Source organism: Nestor notabilis, unplaced genomic scaffold (assembly GCF_000696875.1).
Source record: "Nestor notabilis isolate BGI_N333 unplaced genomic scaffold, ASM69687v1 scaffold28937, whole genome shotgun sequence".
Lineage (NCBI taxonomy): Eukaryota > Metazoa > Chordata > Aves > Psittaciformes > Psittacidae > Nestor > Nestor notabilis.
In genome coordinates this window covers 1,418-13,681 of record NW_009938301.1, presented here as the reverse complement: position 1 = coordinate 13,681, position 12,264 = coordinate 1,418, and the positions used below count along the sequence as shown (strand labels likewise).

The window sequence follows — 12,264 nt, the reverse complement described above, 5'->3', positions numbered from 1 at the left end:
AGGAATGCAAATCAGGAACATATGTAAGAACATGTCTGCACTTGGTCAAAACGCACTGCTGAGAAATGAGGCAATTTTGTCTGAAGACAATTGTACTTCCAGAACATGAAAGTGAAGAAAGGGTTCATTGTGTAGCTTTGGAAATGCAGTTGTTTCATGAAAAAAGATGAGCTCTAATAATAGTAAAAGTGGCAGAGACCCAGTCTGAAAAACCTCTCAGATCCTACTGTAAACAAGACTTTCATTTTGAATTCAGGCATCTTCGATTTTTAACAGAGCAAGCTATTTTCTGCTCCTCCATAAAACACCCCATAGTCAAGAGCAAAAACGTCTCCCGGTGCTGGGTAAGGCTGGGGTAGGGCCCAAAATCACAGGTTCCACAAGAGCACTGAATGTGGCCTGCTGTAAAGCAAGCCCTGGCTGTCACTGACAGGTCACATTAATCACCTGCAGTGGACAACTTCTCTTCTGGAACTAATAGGACATCCCATGTATATCAAAAACCCATGGAGAGATCTGTGCAGAAAGGTTCTCAGAATCAAAGGCCATTCCCCAGCACTATACCCTTCACCAATTAAAACACACCACCACAGCACTGTGCACATTTCTACAAGGCCCTTCCTTCCTGAAGCACGAAGTCTATTTTGTTACTGTGAGGCTGTCACCTGGCATTCCAAAGTGCACTGCAAGAAGGTGGTAGAAGATTTGTGTAAGATGGGCTGCAGTGTTGGTGCTTCTTTGTTGAAGGAAAAGGCTTGTTGTGTCAACAAAAGGTTTATGAGTTCAGATTCATACTTTCTCCCGTGGCTTTTACCACACACTATTAAAGCCTTAGGTTGAACATAGAGCTAATTTTGCCCACCTACTTCGGTAACACTAGACAGTAAGCAGAACAGCTCACATGCCAAGAGACTCTGTACAGCTTCCTCTAGCCAACAGTCAAAGCTCAGCAGAAAGTCTCTGAAACCAACCAAAGACATTCCAGGAGAAAGATTCCCACCCTTGATTTCCAGCCAGCTCTACCAGGTGGTGTCTGGTAAATACTTTTCAGCCCCTGAATATAAATTCCTAGACATCTAACTCCCAAGGAAGAGCTGGTAGTCACTCCTGTTTCTCATCTACAGTCATCAGATGGATATCTGTAACAAGTCTTAGGAGGTGATTTTTTTTAAAGCAGCACATTCGGTTTTGAAAAGCACATAGTTTATGGGGAGGTTCCAAGTCAACAAGACTCAGGCTTCTGAATATCACTCCGAACGAAAAAATCCAAACAAAAAAAACCCCAAAACCTGAAGAAACCCCTTGGCTTTTATTCTACCTACGGAGAAAGAGGGAATTAACAGCCTCTATCTTTAGGCACGAAACCATTGGTACCTAGGTGAGCAAGCTACTCACCCTCTACAAGCAATGTGAGGAAGACAGGCTGATGCAAAAAACTGGAGTAGTTGCTCTGAATTGTCTGGGGGAGAGCTTCTCCCTCTCCTCATGCTCTGCTTCACAGTGAGCTGGTTAGACTACCAAAGGCCTTTTGACAGACAGGAGATCAAGGTGTCTGAACTAAATAAACCAGCAGAATGAATACTTACTAGTGGAGTTATCGTTGTAATCCCATGCCTCAACAAGCAACGTGTAGGATCGCTGCAAAAGAGAAATGAGAGTTAGTTTCAAAGCCACACATAAAAAATAAGAAAAAAAAGAAAAGAAAAAGCAAGAAAAAACATAGAACAACAATTTCAATTAAAAAGAAAATCCTGTTCTCTGCCCCAAAATGCAATACTTGAAAACATAAATAGGTAATAGATTATACTTGAGACAAACATGATCTTGAATCCCCATAAGCCACCTTAACCAGTCTGACTTAGAAGACCTTTCACCTTGGATAGCTCATCTTTGTCATCATTAATGCATCTTATGTACTTAACCAGGAAGTACAGCCTCTGACACCACGCTGCAGCCACAATAAAGCATGCATGGAAGAATTGCACACGGAAGACAGGAAACACCAGGCTAGCAGAGCGGCATCAAAAACCCCAGAAAGCCAAAAACAATCCCCCACCCTCAAAAACAGCTTCAAAAGAATTTTAGTTACAGAAAAGTAATCTTGATGTCCCTTCCCCCAGCCATCCTGAAAGCAAGAAGTGTTGCTAAGATTACTGTGCTCTGCCTTGACAGCACAATCTCTAGGGACTTTGCTTTTCAGCACCCCCTTTGAAAGCTCTGTCTGCATGAGGGCCATCGCAGCTCCCACAAGTATCAGGTAACTGAGGGAAGAACTGATGGATATGGGAAGGGGGTTGGGTGAGAGAGAAGCATTGTAAAACAAAGGCTAAGATCAGACTATTATTTGGAAGAGCAGGGAAAGGGAAGACGCACTATCCACCCCGTGTCACATTTACAGACACACTAAGCTGCCAATGAGCTCTCCAGCACTCCAGTAATAATAATCATAAGCATAAACTAACTGAAGTGACTCCATGGGTTGGGAAGACGCCAGCTATTACATCTAAGCCACCTTTATCTTCAATCCTAACTTGAGAACAAGAGCCATTAAAAGATCTTCTCCTCCCCCAGCTCCACTTCAAGATATTATTATCCAGGCTGTATCTTTCAAAACTGCCATTTAGCCAGCCCTATCCAAACTTAGGGAATGATTCAAAACCAAAACCAAACACCACCACCCCCCCTTCACCCCTACAAAAACCTGCAGAAAAAGAAAAGAAAAATAAGACTTGAAAAGTATAATACAAACTACAAATGAAGCAATAAATGTAGCATGTTTCTGGTGTGCAGAACACTAATAGAACAAATAAGAACTCTTCATGAAGGGTTCTGGTGCTTTGCCATAGAAGCTGTGCATCGTAAGGCTTATTTCTTCTTAATTGCATCTGCACTCAGTCACAGTGTGCTCATTTGTGGTCTGCAGTGCTTAACACCTTTCCTGTAACAGAAACCAAAACAGAGCTCCGAGAGGAAACTGCTACAAGGTGCAAGTGGAAGCAGACCTCAAATTCCTTAAGAGTAGAGGAAAAAAAAAAAGAAAGAGTTGAAGCAGCCTGCTTTCTCACGACTGGACACAGCATGCAGCCTCTGAATGAAAACCTACTTTGTGATGGACACCGCCTTGCAATATAGCCTAAATATGTTTCATATTCAAAGCAGACTTGGATTCCATTTCACTCACTGATAACTGTGGGAAAAGGCTTCCAAAAGTAAGCAAAGCTGGGCAAGCTGAGACATGCACCCAAGCTCCTCTGCAGAGGCTCCATTGGCCCAAACCATTTTTGGTTAACATTGCATGGAAGTTACATGTTATTTGTTACTATTGTAGACCAAGTCTGTCAACTTGAAACTCTGAAAATAAAGCAAAATACAACGTGATCATTTAACACTGCTTAAAGCAGACTTAAGAAGTCCTTGCACAAGTCAGAGATAAAAAAATCAAACCCAAACCAGAATAGAACTCCCAAGTCATAACAGACACAGATCGCACTATCTTGGGTGCTTCCTCACTGCTTTAATTACCAACATTGAGAAGCACAAACACAACATGTTCCTGCAAGCTCCAAAAAAGTATTATGATACAGAGAATAAATTATGGCTAGCAGCACTACTTCCAATAAAGTTAAGGATGTTTTCGTTTTGGCCTTGCATAATTGTTTTGGAAGATATTTTGTCTAAACTCATAGCAACAGTTCCCGGTTGGTTCTCAGGACTGTTTACCAACACACCTAGCCCTTAAGGAAAGGAAAGGCTGAATCCTGGCTTTAAGTGCTACTGTTGCTAGATACTTGTGTGACCACTTTCCAACACCACACAGGATTTGGTTTAAAGAGTAAAAGGCACTTCTGCTTAACTGGATGTAAACACAATGCAGAGGGAATAGATAGACCTACCCCAGCAATTCCCGTGTTTCCTATGTGCACCCTCTCACCTCATCTGAATATTTTAAATGAAGAATCCCTGTCCTGAAAAGGGATTAGACAAAGAGTGGCAGTTTAATCTCTTGGCTCTGTCCCTCTCAGCACGGGGCAAAAAAAGGACAAGACTTTGTGTTCAAGAGGGGACACTTCTGAACAAAAGACACAGACACCCACACAACAGTAGCAAGCCCCCATCAACAATCCAACTATCACATACCTCCAGCCAACCTCCCCCCCCCAAAAAAGCAGTTCTGTACAAAGACTGCACTGTTGAGATTTTTTTAAGTGCATATCATCCCCACTCTATAGATCAACAATTCAGATATCTCAGGAATGACTACTTACAGCGTGGAGGTTTAAGCTTTCCCATGCCCATAGATGACCTCTGCCCATCTTTGAATAAATATATATATCCAGACAGAAGAATTCCACATCATGCACCTTATTCCATCAAAGCAATGTCCTAGGCAACAAGGCAGCAGTGAATTCTCCAGAGTCACACCCAATTAGCCACTGTAAACCTGAGCTTGACCAGAAGGCAGGCATTCTGGCTTGAGAGGAAAGGCAGCTTGAAAGGGACAGCAAGCCAGCACGCTTTGCAGAATATCCACTGTCTGATCAGCCCACAGGACTGAAAGGCAGTATGGCCAAATCTAAGCAAAGCTCCTATGAGTTAAGCTGTGAGAAGATAGAAATGGTTAAGTTCACACTCCAAAAAACGAAGAAAGCACCAGTGTGCACGAGCTGTTTTCCTCAATGAGAAGACACCATGATTTAGTCTTGATACCTGTCAAGACAGACTGTGAAATCGCTAAAATCTATCAGAAACTATAAAGGGTCAGGCAATGCAACCTCTTTTCTGGTTATTTAAATGCAATATTAACAGCTCCAGGTCAACAGAAGGTGTTTAAAGCTCTCTGCTTGTTTACTTTCTTTCCCTCCCTTCATGCAGACATCCACCCAAAAGAGGCGTTTTTGCACTTTGGCTTCTAAAGGCAATCTGCGGATCAGTGGGACAGATTAAAACATCAGGCTCATTAGGGAAAGGACTGCCTCCTTTTTGAAAGAGGTTGCAACTAGTCAAACTTCTTTCCCTCCTATCCTTGTGGTTAAACCATGCAAGAGCTTTGCTGAGCATGTGAAACCATGACTAGACAAATGCAGTGGGAAGTTTGCATTCTGAATGCTGCGCCTGCTCCTCCTCTGCCAAACAAGGAGAGCAGGTTAAGCCCAGCACTGCTCCTCTCCTCACTCTTGCCAGCCATACACAGCTATGAACACCAGTTTGAGAACAGTGCTTGCACTCTGCCTTGTGTCCTAAGGAAGAAGGCTAGGAGACTGGCACACTGTCACAGCTGGCCACAGCAAATTGCCAAGAGCTAAGGCAATCCCTCCTCCCTTCAGCTGGAAGGGGGTGAGATAAGGAAGAGGGAAGCTGAGGCGTATTTCAAAGCGCCCAAGGGCCAGGAAGGAGGGCGTCTCTGAGCGGAGTTAAGGCTAGTCACAAAACCACTTCCTCTAAACATCAGCAGGACTCTCACTTGGGTACCTCTGCTGCCACATGACAAGTTACAGTGATGCTATACAGATGTGTCACAACGTCATGCCATGGTCAGGCAGTCAACTTTGACAGCAAGACCTTCCTTCAAGGGAGATGAAGACAACTGGTTCCTCATCCAGAGGAGATACAGACATATTTGGGAAAAGGGAAACAACCTAACCCTCTTAACCCTTTGTGGAATGAAGCACTTCTTTGGGCCAGCCCACATAAGGATAAGACAAGACCTTATCCTTATGTGAGAGCTGCTACTCGCTCAACCCCATGTATATAAGCAAAGCCCAAGCTGAATAAGCTCACAGCCAAGAGCTAGGCTGAACCTCAAGCAGGCAGCCCAGCCAAGAGCCTCATCAGAACATGCCCACATGAAAACGGAGCGCACTGTTCCTTCTGTCTTCATTCTGAGTAGTTCCTTCATTGCTCTTCATGAAGTAAACACTTCATTGCTACATAAAGGAGAAGACATGAAAACAAATTTAACTCCATTAGCAGCTTCCAAGAGAGATGTTCCCCCTAATTCTGCCTTGGCACAAGCCAAACTAGTAACTGAAGGCAAGACTGTCTCCGAGATACAACTGCCAGAGGATGAAGGACAGAAACGCACCGCTATCCAAACTATGCATACGCTTAAGCATCCAGCAAACCAGGCTGATCTCTGATCTGGCAAGCCTGCTGGAATAATGAGTATCCTGTGAATACATAATGTGCTGAAGTTGCCATTGTGTGAAGTAAGTCCATGGTTTGTCTGGGAGCCGAGCAATGCTGAGTCTACTGCTGCTTCCTGTTGCTTGTCCTGTATTAGCATTATTTTTGGATAGGCCCCATTATGTTCCGTAATCCTCACTGCAGTCAGTATGGCCATGCTATTGTTCTTGGTTAATATTAGCAGTCAATGCTTCTGTCTGGGTGGCCGGACTACAATGTATTCCAATCATAAAACTAGCATGCATTAACTGAACAATGTACTGGGGTAGAGGGGGAAAACTTGGGGTCCTCCCTCCTCCCCTCCTTTAAAACAAAAGGAGAAAAGGAAAAGTATAGCATCTTTTATTCCTCCCCGCCCCCCCCTTTTTCTTTCTATTTAAACTAATGATTTTAAGCAATCTCAGCTACCAGGGTGCTTCATACAACAGCATTTTAATCAGCACCTTATCTAGTTACAGAGTTATTTTCTCACGGAGCCCTACTTGTCGAAGACTAGCAGGTAGGCCAAAATGTCAATGGCTGCTTTCAACCTTCCCCAACAAGCAGATTACCTGCTCTTATCAGTCCCCCTACCTGTTTAAAGCATCCCACTGATAATTAAATGCACCAGTTACAAAAGGGTGGCAAGGTTAATAGAGAGAATACCTAGCAGCCAGCCAACCAAAACAGTCAGGTTCACAGAGAGCAAGCCTGAACAAGAAGCCTTTTTACTTATTTACCTAAGTGCCTAAGAACTGGGTTGAGCTGGTAAAGGACTTTGGATGTTTGACTATTTACAAACCGCTTTAACCACTTCTATCCACATTTTACAGTTTCTTCTGAAAACTACAAGAATAATGAGTGTAATTTACGCTGCAGAATTGCGACCACAGAACCATGAGCTCCACAGACTAACGAGAAATAAATGCAGCAGTTTCTAGTTTTGACATCTTTCCCCCTGTTAAGACATACGGGTTACCCAGCTAAAATTATTAGAACTGAGTCAATTAACATATAAAACTTCTATTCATCAGCAGAAATGCAAAGGCAAGTTTGGTTTGAATTTTCAAAAGCAACCCTGTTGTTAGTATTATCTATGCAGAAATACTTTTAAGAACTGTAGCTTAAGGTTTCTGCATGTGCTGCAGGGCACCAGACGCAAGAACTGAAGTTGGAGTAAGTGTCGTGTAAGTGTGCAAGCCTCTTGCATGGCACACCATCTCTCTCAATTAGCTAACAGCCAACTTCACCAGCTTCAGAACTAGTTTACTTCTATCCCAGCCTTCAGTCTGCAATGAAGTGGTAGGTTTCCTTGAGCTCACTAGAATTTTAAGCATAAAGCATCAATTTTATGCAACTCATTTTCAGCCACACGGACTCCCAGCTGCATAAACAAGCTGACAGTGCTGGATGCAGGTAGCCTGAGACAGCTTTAGTGTCAGGCCGAATCCAGCTGCCACTGGAGTTAAACTGGAGCAGGCCTTTATCAGACCAAGAACAAGAATTCTGGGAGCAGGCAAGCCGAGGATTTATTTTCAGATGCATTATGGTAATACAGTCAAATGGATTTACCAGGAAGATGAAGTTCTGAACCGACTGGAACGTAACTAACTCATAAGAACATGTAAGAAGTCCAAAACCTCCACATGGATGCATCACTTCTCTGCAGTCCTGGGAAAACACAGCCTTGTGGATGCTAATTATGCTTCAGATGTCACTTAATACTCTCAGCTCCATTTTGGATAGTAATCCTAGGAAAAACATTGCACTTTGAGTGCTGAAGATTTATTCTTCAGTTATTAATCAACAATAGATGACTCAGTGTGGATTTGGTTAATATATATTTTGTTATTATAAAGATTTCTTCTGATCTGCCCATGCTTCAAGATGACTTATCAGGCATTCTTTAAGAAAAGCTTGCACAATATCTAACTTTCGGAAAGCTTGTAGAAGCAAATGCTAACTGGAAGGAGGGAAAAACAAAATCAAAACAAAAGCTTTAGTCTTACGACTGTGACCTACTGATTTTTGGGTTGCTTGGGTTTTGTTTTCTTTTCAAAGGCAGTTGAATGAAGTGATATTTTTCTCTTGGATGCAGAGGCTGTTACTTTAATGTCAGCTGCAGATCAGTATTTTGGAAACCTCTTGTGTCAAGACAGGGTGAAAAAGTTCACAAAGCTTAAAAAACACTAAGCTCTTTCATTATCTCTTTCTAGCCAGAAAAAACAATGCCTACCCAGAAAAACATATTTTACGTCTGCAGGAACCAGTAGCAGGAAGATTTGGCATTAAAAGGGGGAAAAGGCTGACTATTTTATTTTTTCGAGTAAGGTTGAACTAAAGATGTTCAAACCTCTTTTTAATTATATTTTACGCTAAAGTCATTTAGATGCTTGAGAGTTTTTTTCCACCTCTGTAGTTTGCTGGTGTGTTGGGGCAATTGGCCCCAATATTAAATAATTATAAGGATCATAATTTCAGGATCAACAAGCTGTTTGAAACTGGAGCTATGCATACCAAAGGGATTGCCAAGTTTGACCTCCTTCTTACTCAGAGTCTCACCAAACCCCCAAAAGATCTTTCTTTACATAAAAGCAAGGTTTAGTGCTAAACTTTGCTTAAGCTAATTCATGCACATCTCCCTCAAGGAATAGCACGCATCACGCTTCAGTGTCTTTAAGAAAGGCAAGAGATTTGATTTATGTCCGAGCAGAGCATATTTCCACCATGAAAAAAAACTTGTTGAGACAGACTTTGACAAGTAGAACATGAAAATTCTTTTGTTCCATACTTTTCTATATGGCTCCATAAGCCAAGTTTGCCCATCAAGAAAGTCATTGAAGTCCCAAAATGAATGCAAGAAGCAAGCTTATGTGTATTTCTTTTTCTTAACCATCATCACTATTGTTTCAAGTTAGTGAAGAATTGCTAGCTACTGCAGGGGCAGCTTTCTGATGCACTCTAGTTCCTTTCTGCTGGTCTGCCTCTCTGTTTCCTAGCAACTTACTCAAACCTCCCATCACTTCAATTAATTTATGGCCTACCGTCTCCACACCCATTACTCACAGGGGTACATATCAAATCTGACAAGAGTAAACCATGTAAGTTATTAGTAAGACTTCGACACTTCAAATCTACATTACAACTACAAGCCAAATCTAACACCACATTTAAAGCACACCATTCTCTTTCTCTTCCTCTCCTGCATGACGAATAAAGGCCTTTAAAGCAATAACTATTTTTCACAAATGGCATAAGGGGGCATCAGGGAGGGTTTTTTCCAAGAAAAGCCTCCCTCAGACAGCAGGACACATATTCAGAGATGAGCATGAATTTTCAAGTGAAATATGATTTACATTGAGGTCTAGCTCCTATTACCTTTACTGCAGTTTTCAGTTGGATGTATTCAAAGCCAACTCTTGTGATTAGCCACAATAGTAAAAGCTTCAGACTGGCATTGCATTTACTAAAGTCAAGAGTATTCACCCATCTAAAGAAATTCTTTTAAGATCTGAAATTTCAGCACCAGATTTGAGTTGACTAAGTTTACTACTTTATCTGTGGAGCTTTCAAAATGCCTAAAATGATTTGTGTACACAATTTTAGTACAAATAAGGGCTTTGCCACATTAGATATTCTTTTGTTCAAATGCCATTTGAAAGTCACAATGGCTAGCATAAAAGCTGCATCCTATGGACGTTAAAGCTGGGAGGTAGGCTTGGTAATTGCAAACAGACTAGCATCACAATCTCAAAAAGTGCATTTCTGCATGGGAATATGTAAGTTTATTCCAAAAATTCCAGTCTTGGGAACCAGAGTATCTGAAGTTGTTGAGATTTACACATTTCAAAGGCTGCGCTGGAGTTTTGCTGCTCTAGGATTCCAGTGCTCAATTAGATTCAGGAGGACAATAGAAGCATTTCTTTTACTAAGATGCAGGCAAGCTTAAGAAACTTCTCCCAGGGTCCCCAGCCCCCCAGGCCCACCCTCTACACAGATTTCCCTTCCCAACCCTATGAAGAAAAGGGTTGTTAAAAGGGACATGCACATATCTTCAGGTATCTTCTTATATACATAAGACATATCTTCAGATTCAGGGCACTCCAATTACTGGGAGCCAGGCAAGGGGACAGTTAAAAAAAGAAAAAAGAAACCCTTGATGAACCTGACTTTTCTGGAAATAAAAAAAAAAAAAAAAAAAAGTCAAATTCTGCAACACAAGCACTGCAGCTATTGGCAGAGCTTCAAATACCTCAGATTTTTACAAAGCCCTTTATCCCTTTGATGGCATATTTGATAACAGTTTTATCTCATGTTAGGGAAGGAAAAAAAAAAAGACAAAGAAAGAAAGGAAGGACTTGTACTTCCAACAGAGAATACTTTTATTAACTCTGCTATTGTACTTTGTAATACTATCTCCTTCAAAACGCAGGCTTGATTTCACCCTTGTGCCTCTCCAGCCCTCAATGCTCCAGAAGGCACAACTGACAGAGGAGGCAGGCAGGAGGCAGCACAGGACGTTTCAAGAACACATGGCTGGCTGCAGCACTTGGCGGCAGGACTACAAAGTGGGTGTCTACACTACAACTGGAGGAGGAATGCTTTTGGGGCGGGATTTCCCACCCCCCAAAAAAAATATATCATCCAGGCACTCCCAGAAACCAGTCCTTATCTGACTAGGAAGGGCCAAGCTTTGGGGGGAGCGGAAAGTCTACGCATGCTTCCACCTTGCCAGCAGTGATAGTGACAGAGGATAGGAAACAAGACTCACCCCTCCCCTGCGTGCACACAAGAACCCTCCTCCCCTCACAAAAATGACCTTAGGCATCTAGGTTAGGATGACTGGATTCTCAAAACTGCTGAGCATCAACATATCCCAAGGCAGTTGGTGGGAAACTGTCTGCTCAGCACCTTTGGAGACGGGGAGGGGGAAAAACAGTTTTGTTTCCTAGGTGACCTCTAAATATAAGTTTTAAGAGTGTAAATTTGGGAGTTTTCAGCTTGCAAACCATAGCATGCCAGGGAGCCACCTCAAAAAACAAACTGTCATGTGTGCATAGGAGCCCCCCCGATCAGTCTTCCTCAGTGTCTGCCTGCCTGCACACAGCACTGCTGGGCACAAAACAAGGCACCTCCTGCCATCCAAGGCTGTGGCAGTCTTTCATGCCCACAAACCCTGTGGCCCTTGAACCCGTATCTGTGGGTCTGTCCTGGGTGATGGCTAGGTTGAAAGATGGTCCTCACTTCTGTTAAGTGAGAAGAGAACTCCTCTGCAGAGCCAACTGTATCAAAGCTTCAACCTTCCTGAGTACCTCAGAAGAAACAAGCAGCACTGAAGTCTAAGCAGGTGTTCTTTACACGACCAACAATAAAGCAGGCTTCAGCTAATGAAGGGGTCACCTGTCCTCCACCTCACCACTCTACAAGGCTGACCAGCATTTGCTAGAGTGGACAACCCTGGGAAACTGCCTGGCAAAGAGCCCCACCTCCTTGAGCCACCGAGTTTTGCACACAACTAGGGGGAAGCGAGGATCTGTGGACCACAAAGGCAAGCGGCCAGGGAAAGGTGTGCTGTCAGGAGTGGGTAAAATGGACCAAAAGCTAAGGCCAGGCTTTTCTCAGTCTTTAGCTTCTAGAGTCTGCAAGTACCTCAAAGCACAGCAAGCTTCCCAGGGAAGCTGGCAGCTAGTTCACCAAGAGCAGCAACGGCAGCTCCCATCAACACCAAGCAGTGCAGCGCGGTTTCCCTTTGGGAGAAGCAGGAAGGCTTCCCAAACACGCTCCAGGGAAGGAGGCCAGCTATGACACACACTTTTCACACGGGATCCCTCTACAGCCCCTAACCCACTGCTCTTTTGGCTTAAGCCCAAGACTTCACTGGTGGGGGGGGGAGAAATGAAAAAAGAAAAAAAAATGAACTTCTGACCTTTTAAGTCTCAAGGGACTTATTCATGCCATAAAGCACAGAGATACTGGGTTTGCTTCCCTGACCCATTTAGATCCCCCTCACTGCACATCTGACTTTCAAATTTAACAGGCTGAGCATTGTGAGCCCCAGGGAACAAAAACAAAAACACCAACACATTTTAACTCATTTCTGTG

At 43.0% G+C, this 12,264-nt stretch overlaps 1 protein-coding gene across 1 annotated transcript in view; it reads right to left on the bottom strand.

The window, feature by feature from the left end:
• JAG1 (jagged 1) overlaps window positions 1-12,264 on the bottom strand; it is a 34,000-nt gene that overhangs the window by 21,035 nt on the left and 701 nt on the right. Inside the window, exon 3 of the mRNA XM_010019254.1 lies at window positions 1,587-1,638. Within this exon, the coding sequence (XP_010017556.1) occupies window positions 1,587-1,638 (52 nt within the window). The remainder of the gene's footprint in view (window positions 1-1,586; window positions 1,639-12,264) is intronic.